The 18,869-nt window shown below is 42.6% G+C and overlaps 1 protein-coding gene across 3 annotated transcripts; it reads right to left on the bottom strand.

Moving 5' to 3' along the window:
- Positions 1 to 987: 987 nt before the first annotated feature.
- On the bottom strand, positions 988 to 16,651 carry pdik1l (PDLIM1 interacting kinase 1 like). 3 transcript variants are annotated; one of them, XM_086193896.1, is made up of 3 exons: positions 16,530 to 16,651; positions 11,529 to 11,824; positions 988 to 4,602 (listed from the first exon to the last, which is right to left on the bottom strand). In XM_086193896.1, exons 2-3 carry the CDS (start codon positions 11,811 to 11,813, stop codon positions 3,862 to 3,864), a joined length of 1,026 nt encoding a protein of 341 aa, XP_086050022.1. In that variant the 5' UTR covers positions 11,814 to 11,824; positions 16,530 to 16,651; the 3' UTR covers positions 988 to 3,861. The 3 variants fall into 3 exon arrangements, with proteins under 3 accessions (XP_086050022.1, XP_086050023.1, XP_086050021.1); XM_086193897.1 differs by having other exon boundaries at positions 16,433 to 16,572; XM_086193895.1 differs by lacking the exon at positions 16,530 to 16,651 and adding an exon at positions 15,465 to 15,588.
- Positions 16,652 to 18,869: the final 2,218 nt, after the last annotated feature.

Below are 18,869 nucleotides of genomic sequence, written 5' to 3'. Positions count from 1 at the left end.
CCAAGTTAATCAGTAATATTACTTTACACATTTGTCACTTTTTCTTTTTTTGTTTTGTTTGTTTCTGAGCTGCTCAGTGAATGACCTCAGAGATGAACAAGTGATCCAGATTTTACTGACATCATATCATGGCCATATGCAATCTTTGCTAAAGGCCAAATGTGGGTCAAAACACCGCTCGACGTGAAACGCTGTCGCGCGGCTGACATCTGAATGCGATTACTGACACGCGGATGAGAATTCCTTGTGATATTGTAAAATGACATCAAAATAGCGATCTCGATAAAAAAAACAAGAATCGCTTTTACATAGGTTTTCCCAAATTGTCCAGCCCGAGCTGACATGTCTGACTTTGAGGAGATGGTAAGGCAGGAACATGATTACCATGTATGACAGTTGTAGATAGGGCTCAGTTAAGTGGCGCTGTTGCCCATTACCAAACATTGAGTTGACCCACATTGTATACCAGCTTTGCTTACACAAAATCACAAATAGGCCAATGAAAACCACACAATTAGCACTATCACACCAACAGTATTAACCTGTAAATATAGCACATCTTTCCACTGATTGAAGGAAACTGAAGCTGAATTAAGAGCTTAAGAAAAATGAATCCATCACAGCAATTTACATTTCAAATGGGCTCTCAAGAACAGAGCGAATCCACTTAAGTGTACACCAACCTTGTTCGTCCTGTTGATCCTGTACAGTATTTACACGTGCAAGACATTTCATAGAGCAAATCAAAGAGTCAAGCACTCCCAAGAAGTAGCATTTGTTTGGCAAACAGGAAGTCAAGTGTGTTCCTCCTTCCCCACTTGTCTGAAAAGGGAAAAAGAAATCTGTCTGCAAAGAGCTGTACCCATCATCCTCTCCTCAAACTGAGGACGCGGTAAAAAAACTTCTTGGCGTCCAAACTTTGCTGCTCATTCACGGACAGCCAACCCCCCCCACCACACCCCCCACCCCCACCCAGCAAATGTATGTTCTTGAAGCAAACAGATACTGTCCATAGCAGCGTACATGAGGCTTCAGCTGTGCTGCAGTGATGGCGGGCGCTTTAATACTGACTTGTGGTATTGCTATCCATACCGGAGCACCATACTGAGGAGCCTTCAAACGCTGTGCACCTCAGAGGTAAACATCTGCCAATTTGTTGGTGCTTGAGTGCAATTTCAGGAGGACACTACAGTGTACATGTCATACAGGAAACAGTGAGCTCAAATATCAATTCAATCACGATGGGAAATAAAAGCTATTCCAGCTAAGAGCGCAATCAAAGGCCATTTAGCAAAAACTGTTGGCAACAATTCAAGGTAAATGAGATCTCCTGCCAGAGGAACGAAGAAGCTTTGATTGTTTGGTTTCACAGGTTCGTGTAAAAGTTGTCAAAAGTGCACAAATTATGTATGACCTGAAAGGCAAAAGGGGGTCTAGAGTATGATCCTCTGCCATGGGCTGCAACAACTTAATAGGCTTAGAATTAGACTGTCGGAAGCATGAAGAAAGGGATTATTGTAAGATCCCAAGCCAAAGGAAACAGTGACACAGTGAGAAGAGATCAAGTCCAACACAACAGTATTGTGTGTCCCCCCCCCCCCCACCCCAAAAAAAGGAGAAAAAAATAAGAAAACCCAAGATCCTCTGGCTCATGGAGGATTGTGTGTGCTGGTGTGTCTTCTCTCACTTCTTCCCTGAAGGTGAGAGGCATCGCATGCATAAGTAGAGTGTTGGCTGACATTGTGTTCCCTCGGTAAACAAATAGCAACACAGTTATCACACTGACTCCAGCCTCAGAACGCCTCGACAGAACGCAGTAGGTAGTTACTGTATGAGGAATACATGGCAAAAACAACAAAAGTGCTTTCAGTGAAACTCACTGAACTCAACACTCCAAGTCATTCACGTAAATTGTCCAGGATTTGAGATGTGAATATTCATGTCACTGCCACCCTTATAATAGCTCTTTCTCCTCATTTATTCATCTACGTTTAGGCAACATAGGGTTTCTCTCAAGAAGTGGCCTTGTTTGCCCAATAAGAGGAAGAGAAGTCCTTTAAAATGTAGGCCAGAATGTCGTATACATTTTGTTATTCATGGACAATTCCTTCTCATCAGAAGCTGGACTTTATTTTCGCCTTCTTGCTCTTTATCTGTATGATGAGCTGCTGTTTCACTTGGAAGTGATTCTTAATATCTTGAGAATCACAACACCCTGCAAGTTGAGCAATCCAGCACAGCGCCTCTAATCTGACCTTAAATATTAATAACTGTTTTCTTGGGGTTTTAAGTTTCATCCATGCTCATTTTCTTAAAGTTTTTTTTTAGGCATTTTCAACATTTTGTAAATAATTAAAGGAATTAACTTGCAGAAAGGGGATTAGCAAAAAAAGAAAAACCCTCAATACTATGTATGCAACTGAGATATATTTCTTTTCTGACTTCCACATCATTTTTTTTTTTTTAATATCTTGCTTCTCATAAATGCTTGCTTGTGGCATTCTCCCACACTGAGAGAAAAAAAAATGCTAATAACTGGAATTGAAGAGAAGAAAAACCTTCAGTACTAGAAAAAGACAAATCAACACTATTAATTAACAATATCATTGAGGGTCAGATTGTTGATGCTGGTTCCAGTTTCTTGTCTTAAGATACTGGTGAAAGGCGTCTGATGGTCAACCAAATATCTATAGACAAATGGGTCACTTACTGAGAGGGGGTCAGGGATTATCATCAGTCAATTATTAGGCCATAAGTAAGAAACAGTTTAAGAAAAACCGTTGCTATAGGAAACATCTGAAAAGCATTCGTATTTTCTATATACTCTAATATCGTGCTTTATTTGACCAACAGAAACTGAGACAGGTCCAAAAATAAGATCCAAGCTGCAATAGTCCAGAATCATCCATGATCCAACGTCTCAATAGCGCAGTGGAGAATATTGTGTATCATTTTAGTTGGTTTTAAGGCTCTACATAAATAAAGCTGACCTGTCTTTAACTACATTCTGGTACGGCGTTTCTGGGACAAACCCCTTTATTGCCAAGTTTGTAACGGCCAGTAAGAGAAACACACCAACCACAAGTGCCCCCCACCCATCTAACAGAGCAGCTTAAGAGAAACGTTATCTTCAAACGCCAATGTTTGGGGCATTTTCTCTTCCAGGAAAAGAAGGAGCATAACTAAAAGTGAGATGATGAAAGATATGTTTATCTACTAACACCATCCTGCTTTTGGGTTGGGGTTGTTTTTTTTTTTTCTTTTTACCTGAGCTTCAGGGCATATCTGCATTCAATGCCGAAACAGAATCCAAATCGTGCAGTCAATATCAATGCTGGTGATATTGTACCAAGCAGAAGGCTTTAAGTCCGGTTCTGTCACAGCCACAAATGGTTTTCAAACATTCCACACGCAGAGGTATTGGCCCTTTGGAGAAATGTGAAAATCACAGGATGTCATCTAATATTGCATTTAGGAACCATTAGCACCGAGTTCAAGATGGTGTTTGTAGACAAACCGCTCCAACGCTACTTTAGCATTTAGATCCAATTGGATTCAGAAATGTTATGGGTCATTTTGCTCTTCTATCATGTTCAAGTGATTCAGTAAGGAGGAGGTGGAAGCTGTGAGATGATTCGCCTGAGACGCAGCAGTAGCGGCGGCTGTCACACTGCTCACTGTCAATATGAAGACAGCACAAGTGGAGGACAATGGATTGTGTTTAAGTCATGAGAAAAAATGATGAATATTGTTCCCTACTTAAAGAGCAATGATCCCCTGGCATGTAACCATCCACATAACTGACAAAACGACGTGTTCATGTGCTTGAGCAGCTGAGTCTGTGGTCTATTTGCTTGTCCATCACGTGTCCCAGTCCAACTCTCTGCAGGCGATACGGACCAGTCTGAGCTCCAGTTCAAAGGCATCTGGCCGCTCCTGAGGGTTGGCCGACAGCATCTCTCTGATCAGTTGCTTCATGTGGCTGTTCATGCTTTTTTTCCTCGCAGGGATCAGTAGCTCCATCTTTGGGTTCTCTAACAGGGCTTCACCTAAAGGTACAATCTCAGAGCCCTGCTGCACATAGCTCCCCAAAAGCTCCTTCTGAGTCTCCACATCCACAAAGGTGATGCGTTCCACCATCGCCCAGATAATCACCCCCAGGGCAAAGATATCTGCCTTGGCGGTGTAGTGGCCCTCCCACACCTCTGGGGCCATGTAAAAGTCTGTTCCACAAGCTGTGGACAAGAAGCATTTGTTGACGCTGGCCGGCTCTTCCGGGTTGAGCCCAGAAGTGGAGCAGACCTTACTCAGGCCAAAATCAGCTACTTTGAGGGTGGGTTCACATGAGCCTGCCGGCGTACAGGCCTGCGATATGAGAATGTTGTCCGGTTTGAGGTCACGGTGTATAATCTGGTTGCGGTGGAGAAAAGCCAGGGCACTTCCCAGCTGTAGCATGAAGCTGGTGTTGGTCTTGCGACTGGGTTTGCGTGATAGCAGGTAGGCGTTCATATCACCCCCATCACAGAAGTCCATGACGAACCACAAGTAGTAGGCACAGCATGGGTCGAATGTGATCTCGCCTTTCAAAGACGTCTCCACCAGCTGCATCAGAAACATGGAGAGCAAGAGTGAAAATCTGTCATTTCTGCAGCAGCATCTGCAACGAGATCATTTTTTACTCCACAATGAGCTGATAAGAAAATACTCTGAAAAACACAACTACTTGTTTTTACTCTTGGAACACACACCGAGTACAAAAAAAGATATAAACTAATCTTACTCCAATCAGATTCTTAAGGCGGTGACTGAAGAGATAAAATAATCATTATGACCCACATTTGGGTCAATTATTTAAATAATTCAATTGTCCAACGAAGATCAGATAGCCTACAGCTGATAATGGGCAATTTGACGCACAAATTTCATAGTAAATTATATCTTGGTTTCCTTACGTGGCTTTTTTTTCCATGGCTCTGAAACCATCTTCTGTGGTGTTATTATGAGGTAGTTGCGTAGCTTCAGAGTGACAGCAAGTCCACGGGTGTGCAAATAAATTAGTCTGCACAACTGAACCGACACACGTCTTTGACATATGGACAGCAGCTGCACATTCAGCGAGTTAGCGAACTCCGGAAGATGGAGAGACAAATATCCAGATATACCACAAGTAATACTGCAGTGCGATGAGTGAATGAGAATATCTAACGTGCTGCTTGTCTCTCACCTGCTTCCTGCTCACCGAGTGCTAAACCAAATAGCGAAGCCGCAATTTGGGGTGCAAAATTTTCACATTTCTTGCAACAGTGTGCGTTACATACCTGAAATGCAAGTGGATTTTCCCTCCCGTCCCTGCTACTGTGACAAAATATACCATCGGATCTGCCAGATTCCTGAACCAAATTTTAGGCTGGTACGGCTCAGTGATGAGAAAAGTGTGCTCAGGCCAACCAGGGAGTCGGGAGAGGGAACAGTCATGCTCTACAACGCCACTGCTGGCTTTGGGCTTGCTGCCTTCTCATTGAAATACGTTGACCTCACTCCTCCAGAGCCCTTGCACCATTGGTCTATCGGTGAGCTCAACTGAGCATGACTGGACTCTTGACCATTAAAAGACAGCAAGGGTAAGAGCATTGATACAGATAAGTACCATATTGATCGAACTAGACACGCTCATTCCCTCCTCTCATTTACAGTCTGATCAGCAGGCCAATTTGTGCTTATGAATTCTTATTACATATTTCTTGCTAATTATCCACAAATGCAGTTTCCTTTTTACATTTTACATTACATTTTCCACTTCCATCAATTGTTATGGCAATGTTTTCTCATGCAAAAGGTAATTCTGAGATTTTGGACTATTTTGTTTTCTTAAAATGGATTTTCAGACTCAAAATTTTTTTTTAAAAATTTGTGTTAAAATACAAGCGGACATGTACCTCTTCATTTTCAGCTGTTGAGCTCCATGGATAATGATCGTCACGTCATTCATGTTTCTCTGGTCCAAATCATTTCTGATCAACGCTTTTTTTTTTTTTTGGCATTTTATGCTTCTTAAGAAGTTCCATTCTTTGTTCATTGGAGTTTTACCATTCCAGCACTGAAAAAGACAATGAAGAGGAAACTGGGCATGTGGGGAGAATTCTCTTCTGTTTTTCATTTTGAGGCACTCATAAGAAACACATTTGTCACTGAGCTGAGCTGTGACAGCAACATGAATATGAACCTCAATACTGAGGTTAGCTAAGTGACCATCATGTTGCTTTATATATTTATTATAAAAACAGCCCCTGGTTCTGGAGACCAAAAGTGCCATCAGGTAAATGCTAAAGTTCTACTGCACACGAATGAAAAAAAAATCCAAGGGCCAGATTACCGAGGCAGCACAAATTCACAAGAAGTGGAATCCCAAAACACTGCCAGTGGGACTGCCTATTTCTGCAGGTGACCTACAAACAGGATTCAAATTTAGGGATACAGGTGCAGCCATTTTGGTTGGTGACCAACTTATCTCTCAAGAGCACCATAACTTGGTCCAGGGTGTAAGGGTAGAATTATTCTACTACGAAAATAGTTCAAGTTTGTGACTTGTAATCACACAAATACAACAAGTTAGGCCTGGTCTTTCCTAAATCAAACCATGGCAACATAGACTAAATGGAAGCAGCGAAAGTTCTTTGCTCCAGAACTGGAATATCATTGGAAGTGTGCTGTACGAAGAATACATTACTGCAAAGTAGAAATGTTTAACCTCCCAGAAAACAAGAGTATCACTGGATGATACAGCTGAACAATGTGTGACAACAAAAGGGTTCACTTCAATCGATGGATAATTACCGTAATTTCTGGACTATAAGCCGCTACTTTTCCCCCCCTGCTTTGAACCATGCAGCTTATACAACGGTGCGGCGGATCTATGGTTTTTTTTACAGCTAACGGCCACTAGAGGGGGCTTCTTTGGTTTTGAGAGCGACGAAGGAGAGACTAGGAGAGTGGCTGATGAAGCCATCCTGAGGCTGTTCCATTCAGACACTGAAGATGAGGACTTTGGTGGTTTTAGTACGCAGGAAGAAGATGAAGATGAGGATGGTTTACTGACTTTACTTGTTACAGCCGCGTTACTGGATTGATGCATTAATAGATTAATGGACTGGACTTTTCTGGTAGACTGGTTATATTTTAAGCAGATGTTACTGCACCTTTAGGCCTACTGCTGTGTTACAGGCACTGTTAATTTAGCACTTTTAAAAAACATTTAATTTAGGCATTGCCTCGTCAAGCGCTGTAAGCTTTGTTTATGGTACGTGCGCTGAGAGCGCAATGTTTATTTCTGCACAGTAAATACGTTTCGAATGCTGTGAAAGTTTGTGTGTCTGAAACGCTATGTGTCACGTGATACAGTACAGTTTACACAGCACGGTACATGTTCCCTACTATTGCACTAAATGGTAACACTTGAATAAGTTATGCATATATGCAACTTGTTTGTAGGAAATGTTAACAAATGGGAAGCTTCCCCAAACAGCCATCTCTTTCCTGACAATCCCCTCTGTGCACGAACCCTTGCATATGGTAATTAAACATTAAAACACCTGTGGCTTACAGTCCAGTGCGGCTTGTATATATACACATTTGTTTTTTACCTAAATTTCGCTGGTGCGGCTTCCAGTCAGGTGCGCTTTATAGTCCGGAAATTACGGTATTGGTTGGAAATACTTATACAATAAAGAAGAAAGGGAAGAAAACTTTATGGTCAATCCCTCAACCCCACTCTGTTCTCCCTTGTTCCTCCTTCAAGCAGCAGAAATAACAGCCAGGTGAATTGCAAAATTATCATGCGCTTACAATTTTAAATTCTGGCAATTAGGGGTAAATGACCTTGAGCACATCATTCTGTGCCTGTCTTTTGAAAACTTGCCTCCCTTTTTTCACACCCCAAAAAGCTATAAAAATCCTCAGCAAGGAGGATAGTCACATAATACCTGTCTACACCATTCAAGTGCCAATTCTGATTGTGTCTTCTTTGCAAATCCTGACAGTAGGTTTTCAATGCCATAAAGAAGGTTTGTCCTGGTTCAAACTATGAAATCTGCCCCAAAAAGCAACAAAAAAAAAGTTATGAAAACCAGTTTAACCAAAAGCCCTGACAGGCAAAGCTCCAAGAGCAAAGCCAGCATAATGACATGTCTAAGTCTTGGTGAGGACCTCTTGGCTATTCAAGAGGAAACAAAGTGGCAAACAGGAGGAAATGGGAAAAATGTCAACGATGACAAAATAAGCAAGGTTGCTCAGGCTTCGTATTCATAGCATGTTGTCTCCTGCCTTCCTTTGTGGGCCATTCTTTTTAATCAAAGCTGTGAAGAGCATCTTTGATCATTTTTCATGCCCACTGCTCCAATGGAGTGTATTTAATCTCCACTTTTTGACTGCGAACTGCACAACTGTTGTCTCATCCATCTCATGAAGATTAAATGCATTTCAGTATTGAATAGAGTTTGTATACCACACAGTAAATTTACAGGTTTTATACATAAAAGAAGTACATTTAGAGAGGGACCCGTCTGCAGATGTGGGACCTCCACAAGTGCCACCTCCATCGTTGACAGGATACCGCATGACCTCTGTACTGAGGGTTGTGCTTCTTTGTGGGTTTTTTTTCTTTCAACAGATGTCCTTGAGTCAGAAAAGTAAAACACTATATGCATGATTTAAGCTGCTGCTACCCCTTTATGGTAATAGATGTACATGAATTGTGTCGTCATCAATACGTCAGTAACTCATCGGAAAGTGGAACTAGGAAACCGTCAACTCGCTCCACGTCGTCTCAACGAGACATGTCTATTCATGTCTCATGTCTATTCAAGTAATAACTTGAAAATGGTTCTCAATTCAAATGCCATCTGCTGATCTAAGGGACACAAGATGCTCCCTCTTAACACAATCTTGGTTGGTTATAGCTCAATTGCATCTGATTTCATGTGATAGGTTTACACCAACATCCTAATGCACTCAAAGACACCCAAACAATCACTAAGACCTACAACACTGCACAGGCCCGCATATCATTTGAATTCTATAATTCCGTGGCTATAATGAGAGATGTTTAAGAAGCTTGTCTTGTTTATTCCAAGAGGGTTACTTGATAGAATGAAACACAGACATGAGAATGTGGCCTGGGAAAAAACAAGAAGACAAATTTTCCCTAATGAGGTCACAAGATTTCCTGTCGGGTGGGGTGCGACCCTTGCAGATATCTGCAGCCAGGTACTCTTGTACATGTATGTATTATAAAAGAGCATTTGTGCCAACAGTAAACATGCATGCTTTGAATGTACACTGCTTTGCAGGATAATGGTTGGGTTTCTGTGGCAGGCAATTCCTGGGTCTGAGCCATCTATACAAAAATGGCGCAAGTTGTTTTGGCATGCCACTAGCCGAAGAATCCACTAACCAAAAAGAATAGATGACAATTATCCCACAGTTGGTGCGGTCAGATAATTCTGCCCCATTATCATTTGTTCTTCTGTAAGCACGTACTGGAACGCTACAGAGCAGTAAAAAAGGAGCTGGAATAAAAGAGATTCTGGGAAGGTGTCCAGTGCTAGCTCTGCAGAAAAATGAATGAACAGTCTGACAATAGCCCTGCCTGCCACTACGGGACTATAATCAGGCATCGGCGAAGCGCCTGTGAGCCAGCCATCAGACAGCAGGGAGGCACTGTGACATGACAGGCTGCAGACTGGTTGACTGGGGGCGGGAGCGCCCCCACACCCCTTAAACCTAAAAACACGTTCATTTGACATGTGAGACTGGAGGCCACAGATGGCACTGATCCAACCAGAAACATCCAGCTCTTCAGCTAATGCATAACAGGGAGAACAGACACTGACAAAAAACAGGCTTACAACACACAGTTCCAAGTGCCAATAAAGGAACTGATATTCTGTCCAACTCCAGATTTGTTTCAAACATTATTGACATCTGTTATAAAAATTACATAGTTTCCCACTGGTCGATTACATACAGGTCCACAGGCTCTGTATCTGTGAGGACATCTTCACAAGACAAGACAGTAAAACTGGGGACATTTTAGCTATATTTGTCCAATGCATTCTTTGTGTAACATCCACAGCAACTGTTAGTTTTCACTTCATTCTGGACCCTGTAACTCATCAGGAGTTCAAAATCTGTGTTTCCCTGAATCATACAGGCTGTGTCACATCTTTGAGTGATTATGGACTGATTATCCCTGTGTAGAACAGACACGTGTCACGGCAAACAAGAAGGCAACATTTGAACTCTTCCTTGCTGGTGATTGCATGGCTATACAAGAAGGTGAAGCTCATAGATAATGTGTTCTGATGTTCCCCGTTTCTGTGCGAGGCAACGGGTCACTGCTGCCGTCTGACAATTACATTTTCGGATTCTGCATTGGTTTCAGAACAACTCGCCAAAGGACTACAGTTGAAAATTAGCCAATTGGCAAACAGTAGCACATTTACAGAAATGTAGCACTTCATGCAGCCCTTAAATTCATCCTCTCTGACAAAAGCTCTTTCAACTCCCATCTCTTATTAATTTTTATTTGCCTGCAGTGTTCACCGTTGTGTGATGCTACACTGGAGACTTGATTTAAGAAGCTGGTTTACCGAGTTGTCTTTGATTAATATCGTCCCTAAAGAGGAAAATGGACACGAGTGAGCCTGATCTCAGTAAAGTTAAGCAAATGGCTCAAATGGTTTCACTTGAGGCAACCTTGATCATGTAAACGCATAAATCACAAAAGTGTGTCTGTGTGGTGGTGGGGATTGAGGGGGATCCAACAACTTAAGATTATCCATTTGAACAAGGCGAGGTAGGATACATGGTAGACGGTCCCTCGACTCCACCTTCCACCATCAATCAGAATGTTAATGTTAGTTCAAACCACAGACAATTCCTGATGTACTGATTCATCTTGGCTCAAGCTTGTGTCATCAAAAAGTACCAGACCAAAATTGAACTGTTTTACAAAACACTAAAGGAACTTAGGCCACTCCTTTTTTGTTTGACCTGATCCAAGATCAGATCGCAGTCTCAAAACAGAATGACTGAACTGTGACTTTTGTGATTCATTGCACTCCTAATACTGTATATATACATTTTTTCTTTCTTAGGATACTCTCTCCTAAATTGGCAGTAAAAAGAAAGGAGAAAGAATGATATTTTGAAAGGAGTATCCTTGCTACTTGTGCATACAGTGACATGAACTGTATGTAATATGGCCCGCCTCTATGGAAGAGACATTTAGACAGAGCAAGTTGACTTGAGAACGACCTTCCCTGCTGGGCCAGTAGGAATAATCCTTAACGGGAAACCTGTTTTTTATTTTTCTAGGAGACTGGGGTGAGCACACTGCAAAGCAAGCAAAAAATGTGGTTTTATCAACAAACAAATCTGCCACGAACGCATCAACTTGTTTTGTCAGAGAGTTTCTCTCTGTTTTAACTTTCGCTTAGTGCCACAAACAATACAGTGAGTTGTATCCTCACCTCCAGGTACAGTGGGGAGCTTGAGCCATGGTTCATCCTCTGGGCCAGCTGGTCTCGCTGCAGGATACACTCCTCCAGGTGGATCACGTTTGGGTGCTGGCTTTGGATGCTGCTGAGGGCCCAGAACTCCCGCAGGGCCAACTCCACATTCTCTGGAGAGTGGCAGCGGATCTTCTTCACTGCCACCCGGGCCCCTGTGCGCTTCACTACTGCCTCATAGACCACACCGTAACTGCCACGACCCACCTCCTGGATCAGCTCGTACTTCGGCTGGCTGCTGACCATCCTAGTCCTCACTGATGACAAACAACGGCGGTATTAGTTTGCCATTATTTCTACATTAGTTTCCTGTTTTTCATAAGATCTCAATGTGTAGCTGGTTGATTTTACTAAAACCACAACTCTGCCCAAATTTGGCTGCAGAGTTTCATCTGGACTATTTTTTTTAGCAGAGTTGATGCTCATCTTGTGACAGCAGCAGTCAACCATGACTGTGACTTAAAAGCAAATTAATGCTGAAGGTGCCATGTTTTGACAGCAAGGGAAATATGTTTCCAACTGGAGTTCAACCCTTTGACATCATGGTTAGGAATAAAGCTGTGACATGAATTTAATAGCTAGCTTGATCGAGTAGCGATTTAGTAGAAAGGACAATTAACATCTTAGCGTTGCCTTAGGCAAAAAAATTGGATAATTAGTTTTAGAGAATATAGAGAGAGCATCTTTACTGATTTCTTATTCCCTGATATTTGCCTCAATATCAAGGTTCACGTATAAGTATTCATGACTTCTCTGCACATTTTAACGACATGACATTCATTCATTGCCTGAAGTGTCAGAACAGATGAAACAGAATAAAAATCCATGTCAAGACTTGTGCACAGCTTATTGAACAAGAAATAATCTATGTGGTTCGATACAAAAGAAATAAATCTATTCTAATATACTCAAATGGGCAAGTGTGAACAAGTACATTTCTTTGTCTTTCCAAAACTTCCCCAAGCCTGGAAACTGCCATGTTCAAATCCAACAACTCAAGAATTAAATCTCAAACGTAGTTCAAAATGTTTCTTTGTTGAAATGCACTGCGCTAAAAAAACAAATAAAAAAGGGAACACATTATCATCACGGTGTTACCCCAATTCAATCAGACTTCCAAGATATTAACTAATCCAGTTAAGAAGCAATAATGATGAGTGAACCAAATTCACCTGCTGTTGAAAAAAAATGGGGCAGACAATAGGTGGAAAGAAGAGGCAATTAGAAAGATTGGACCCAAACGCAGCCAGGGCAGAGGGTGGCCAAACCAATTCTCTCTGTTCATCCTTTCTGGCTGATTCATGGCTAGCATAAGGGCTGTATCTCCTGCCCACAGAAGTTGATCAGCTAGTGCAGCTCTTCCAGGATGGTAAATCCATACACGACATGCCTGGAAGGCTTTCTGCAACTCCCAGCACAGCGTAAAGGGAGTGGAGGGGATATCAGGAGACAGGCCAGGACACAAGGAGAGGTGGAGGGGCCGCAGGAGGTAAACAACCCAACAGCACCACAACATTCTGCTCTTTTGTGCAAGGAGGAACAGGAGGAGCACTGCCAGGGCCCTACAGAATATACTCCTGCAGGCCACTTGCGTGCATCATTTTGTCCAAACAATCAGGAACTTAATCCATGAGGGTGGCCTGACAACAAGGCACCCGAAAGTCGGGCCTGTGCTCATAGTCCAACAGCGTGCATCCCAAATGTCAGGAGAGTGCAATTAGTAGAACTGACAATCGCACCCCTTTCTCACTCTGCCCCACTCTCCTGCTCTGTTTCCTCCCAACAGGTCAAAACAGAAGGCCGTCCCCATTGAGCCTGGACCTTCTCAAAGTTCCTGCCAGTTAAAAGGAAGGTTTTTGTTACCGCTGTTGCAGGATGTGCTTGCTCATGGACAATTGTTGGGTGTAAATTCATTGGAGCGTGGTGCTGGACCTGCTCTACTTGCAGAGTGTCATGTGATAACTTCTGATGTGATTCGGCGCTATATAAATTGACTTTACTATTCTCTTCACAGATGAGAGCAGGTTCACATTGAACAAATGTGATGACATGAGATTCTGGGGACACTGAGGAGAACATTCTGCTGCCTGCAACATCCTCTAGCATGACTGGTTTGGTGGGGGGTCAGTGATGGTCTTGAAAGGCATATCCTTGGAGGACCGCACAGACCTCCATGTGCTAGCCAGAGGAACCCTGACTGCTGTAGATCTCCTGAAGAGATCCTCAGACACACTGTCAGACCATATGCTGAGCCCAGCCTCATATGGTTGTAGGGAATCAGCCATTCCTGGATGACAAAGGCATCACTGCTATTGACTGGCCCACCTTTTCACCAGACATGAATCCAACGAGGTACCTCTGGGACATCATGTATGGTTAAATCCACTGCTGTCAAGTCGCACCATAGACTGCCCAGGAGCTGACTGATGCCCTGATCCAGGTCTGAGAGGAAATCCCCAGGTGACCTTCCATCATCTTATCAGGCGCATACCCAGACATTGTAAGGAGTGCATAGTGGCTTGTAGAGGTTGTACACAACTACTGAGCCACATCATGAGTTGTGTTGAAGAAATTCCCGGAAATTGGATCAGCCTATAATCTCATTGTTTCACTTAGATTTTGAGTATGATTCTCGATCCAGTCCTCAATGGGCTGATGATTCTTGTTTCCATTGATCCTTTGTATGTTAATTTGTTTTCAATGATTTCAATAATATAATCAGTAAAGATTTTCAGCAGAAATATTTCATTTATCAAGATCTAGGATGAGTATTAAAGTGTCCCCTTCATTTTTTTGAGCAGGGTACATTTGTCTTTGGCTTCCATTACTACAATATTTTATAATCTCACAGCCAATCACCAAATTTTCAAAATTCAATTTGTTTGCGACAGTCATGAGCAGACCCCACAAATTCTTTTTTGGGCTTTATGACCATAGAAACATTTTTTAAGAAGCACATGCCGAAATTCTGAAAATGTTCTATGTCCTATATCTTCATCGGCACATTTTAAAATTTGGATAAAAATACACATTTCAGTAGCCAGTATGAAAGCAAGCCCTAGTTATCACTGGCTGGATGTAGTGAATGTCGGTCATGCCTTTTCATAGTATTGGCTTCTGTACTAACGCAGAACTCTGTGTCAAACCTCATGGTTACAGTTGTCGTTAAATTACTAATCACTTCAAAATATACGTTATACATCAAGATTTATGTTTCGAGCAATTGAGTTGACACTGCAACCAAAGTAGCAGCGAGTCACTTCATCGTTTCCTGCTACATTCATGACTTAAACAGTGTCAAACTGTCCATACACCTGTCACTGATGTTACGAGGCTAATTAACTGACAAATGCTTCAACTTAATCTGAATACATCCCCACATTTCTGTCTTTTTCAAATGACAAACGGCAGCAAAAAGTTGCGAAAACTGTCCCTGAAAAGCAAGACTCACACCCAGCATGCTAAAGAGCTAATTAGACAACCCACTGCTTGATTGGCTAACAAGCTAACAGCTATGTGGCCTGGCCACCTACGGCGAGAATGTTGTTTGTTAGCTCCCATTAGCTAATCACGTTAACACCAGCTAACAAAGAGTCCAGCTCGCCCCACCACACCCGACATGAACGTCTGAACTGGCTGATATAATTCAAACCAAAAAGAAGTTGATTGCTCTCAAAACTCACTCACTTACTCGGGTCATGCAGAGGCACGCACAATACGCACAAGGTAATGCCAGTTTATTGTCCTGTGTGTATGTGTACGAGTGCATCCGGAATTCAACCAGATTCCCCAAAACACACACCTGCAAACCAAGTAACCACAGCAGACAAGACAACCGTCTACAGATAGAAGATGCAATAGTCACCATGGTGTAAGTTGTCATCTTTAGAGTCTCACCTTTAAATCGTTTCTCGGAGATTCATTTGTTGTCTTCCTCACTCTCCCTGGCAGCCATTACCGCCGCACACGTTCTGCTCGCACAGTCAAACCCAGGGTTTTGTCAAACACTGGACGTGAGAGCGTGCAGCTGCTACGCGCTGCAGCAGTGCCCTCAAGAACAACTTCCGGTTACACTTTTCAGAATAAACTAATTCATGGCTCACTAATATACATAAAAAAAAAGAAATAAGATCAATTTTTGCTACTTTTCATGCAATTTCATACTTGGTGTGACATTTTGCTATGTGTTTGTGAATTTAATGAAAAACTTAGGCGTAAGATTCAAGAGTAAAGTGCCCGGGAGACGTGTGGGGCCCTAGTCTGAGCAGGGATATTGAGATGGCATACAAACCAACACTCGGTTATGCTGACTGTTGTCTGCACTGGGAGAGGAATTAATCTGCATCCATTCATGTTTCAAATCACATATCAGTAGACATGAGTATTTGTCAGTATCAATGTGAATGCAAAACCCTGGCAAAAGTGATGATTTGCCAACACCTACCTGACTACTGACACGGGTCCGAGCTCTGCAATCAATGATATACAACATGAAGGCAAAGGAAGCTTGTCAACTCCCCTGGTAACTTCTTTGCCTTTCAATTAATTTGTTTTCAAGTAGCACTCTAACATATTTCAGTTGGTGTTGAGTTTGTCAAGCAGACCAAAGCGAAAGATTCCACTATACTGTTTTTTTTTATTTTCAGGTGCATTTTGTACTTTCGACCTGTCCAGGGTGTACCCCGCCTCTCGCCCGTTGACGCTGGGATAGGCTCCAGCCCCCCCGCGACCCTTAATGTGTAGGAATAAGCGGAAGATGACGATGGATGGATGGATGGATTTTGTACTTTCTGGTACATTTGTGATATCAAACATGATGCATCAAAACAGATAAAAAAAAGAGAGGCAACTCTTAGTCTACTCACAATAGGAATGGATCAGTCAGCTTTTTAGAGGTTTCCCAACATTTAAAAGAACAGCATGCATGCATGCACAGTAAGAAAAGGATATCATGTGGGTGACCTGGGAGCTGGAGGCCAGACAGTTGATCCCAGGTTGATGATCTAGTGCAGGGGTGTCCAAACTGGTCCAGTAAGGGCCGGTGTGGCTGCAGGTTTTCATTCCAACCAAGCAAAAGCAACACCTGATCCAACAAATGAGCTGTGTGGTCACAGCTTAGTTGATTTAAGTAGAATCAGGTGTTGCTTTTGCTCGGGTGAAATGAAAACCTGCAGCCACACTGGCCCCTACTGGACCAGTTTGGACACCCCTGATCTAGTGGGAGGGCAGACAGGCAGCACAGAGGTGACCTTGGCAATGAAGGAGGAGTTGCTCTGAAGGGTAGCCAGACAGCCCCAGATGGAAGAGCCATTCTGGAGGTGGCCAGCAGATCTCTGGATACTGGGGCCGCTGTAGCTGTGGCTCTAAAGGCAGGAGCAGCTGGAGCTCCAGTGACTTGGCTAACCTCTGTGGCACAGATGATATAGAGGACTGCTGTGGTCAGAAGACAAGGACAACTGCTGCAGGTCAGGAGATGAGGATGACTGACAGCGATCTGATGACTTGGACTGCTTCAACTCAGATCAGACAACTTGAATAGCAGCTGCCAACCTGGCTTTGTCCTGCAACAGAGACTCTGCTGACTTTGAGGGCTGCGGAACGAAGGGCTCTTATTTCTTGGACAGCTGCTGTATCAAATCAGAAAGCTGAAGATCCAGGAAGCTGCAGCGCAGACACTTACTGGAGGCCAGCTCATTTCATGTTGACAGGGACAACTGACAGCTCATGAACAAACTTGGTGTCAGCAGGGATGGCACATCGATCACAAACATGATCAGGCTGGACATCAGCAGGGACAGCCTGTACAGGAGCAGACAGTGAGACTATCATAGCCACTGCAGTATCCTTCTTTTGAATGTCTCTAGTCTGTGATCAAGAGTCCCTTTTTAACAGTGCTGTGTCTGCCTGGTCTATTGTTGATCTCTGTTATGGCTGTTGTGTAATGGCTGACAGACCCAAATGCAGATTACAGCCTGCGGGCAGGAAAATTAAGGGCTTGGTGTGCTTTAATAATAGAAATAATCAAAGAACTAAAATCAATAATTCTTTAGGTAAACTAAAGACAGTGAAACTCACAAGACACAATCTAGACTGAAAAATCAGGCAGGATGAACACGGGAAACAAATGGAGGCTCTGAACAAAACTGACATTGAAAACCGAAAAGAAAAACAATCTGGACTAATAACAAAACAAGAAACAGGGGAGAGAACATGAGGGCTGATAGGAAGCGGATGGAGAAAAACAATAGGCTCAGTTCACTGGCTGACAGCACTAATTCATTAACAATACTCAGCTGGACATCATTACCGACAGGAAGTAAGATAAGATAAGGCACTGTACATTTCAAAATAAAACAGGAAATAGATTAAAAACAAAAGAACACTGCCTCAGGTGCATGAAAGTGAAAAAAAAAAACCAACACTTAACTGTCCAGAGGGACTGTGACCAGATCAGTGTCACTGGATTACTTCTGAGAGAAATGCAGCCTCAGTGTTGCACTTTAAGCTTGGTTATCCATACTGCAAATGATTTTACATCCTGTATAGCAGTACTTGATACCAGTCTCCATGGCATAAAGTCTTCCTGCCCTAACAGGGAGCTAAGATAAAGTAAAATGATATAAATGAAAGTATGACAGTAATGTAGGTAGTTACATAACAGTTAATAGAATTAGCTGAAATAATCTGATGATTAGACTTATTCTTAGGGGCTGTGTCTTGTCCCCTATCCTGTTTGTGATTTTCATGGACAGGATTTTGAGGCATTAAGGTGGGTATATGGGTTTGCAGTACAGTGGGTGGGAATTGCTCATGGCATCATGGGTTGGTGACCTTCAGCTCTCACTGGAGTGGTTCATAGGTGAGTATAAAGGGGCTGGAATGAGGAGCAGCACCTCTGAACCTGAGGCATGGTTCTCAGCAGGAAAACTGTCTCTTCATGTGAGGATCGGGTCCTCCTTACCCCAAGTAAAGGAGTTCAAGTATCACGGGGTTGTTTTCTCGAGAGAAGGAGCTATGGCACATGAGATGGGCCAAAGAACCGTAGCATTTAAAACAGACAAATGTATTGATCTAGGGGTCTGCAGAAAATTATAGTGTCATATTCCATTCATTTTCTTGTTATGTTGCAGAGCAGTCTGACTAATGACTGAGTCATGTCTACATTACATCCCCACACTTGACCAAAGAGTTTACTTTCCTAATTCAGTCCTGAATTTTTCTTTCTGACATGTTGTATCCTTTTTTTTTTAAATTTTGGATCATAAAAACACTCACTGAAAGTCAGAGCCTTTACTGTCCATT

This window comes from Aulostomus chinensis, chromosome 22, assembly GCF_037954235.1.
Source record: "Aulostomus chinensis isolate RoL2024-O1b breed Wild chromosome 22, RoL_Achi_v1.0, whole genome shotgun sequence".
In the NCBI taxonomy this organism is placed as follows: domain Eukaryota; kingdom Metazoa; phylum Chordata; class Actinopteri; order Syngnathiformes; family Aulostomidae; genus Aulostomus; species Aulostomus chinensis.
Note: the sequence above shows the minus strand (reverse complement) of the source record. Positions and strands in the feature narration are given on the sequence as shown.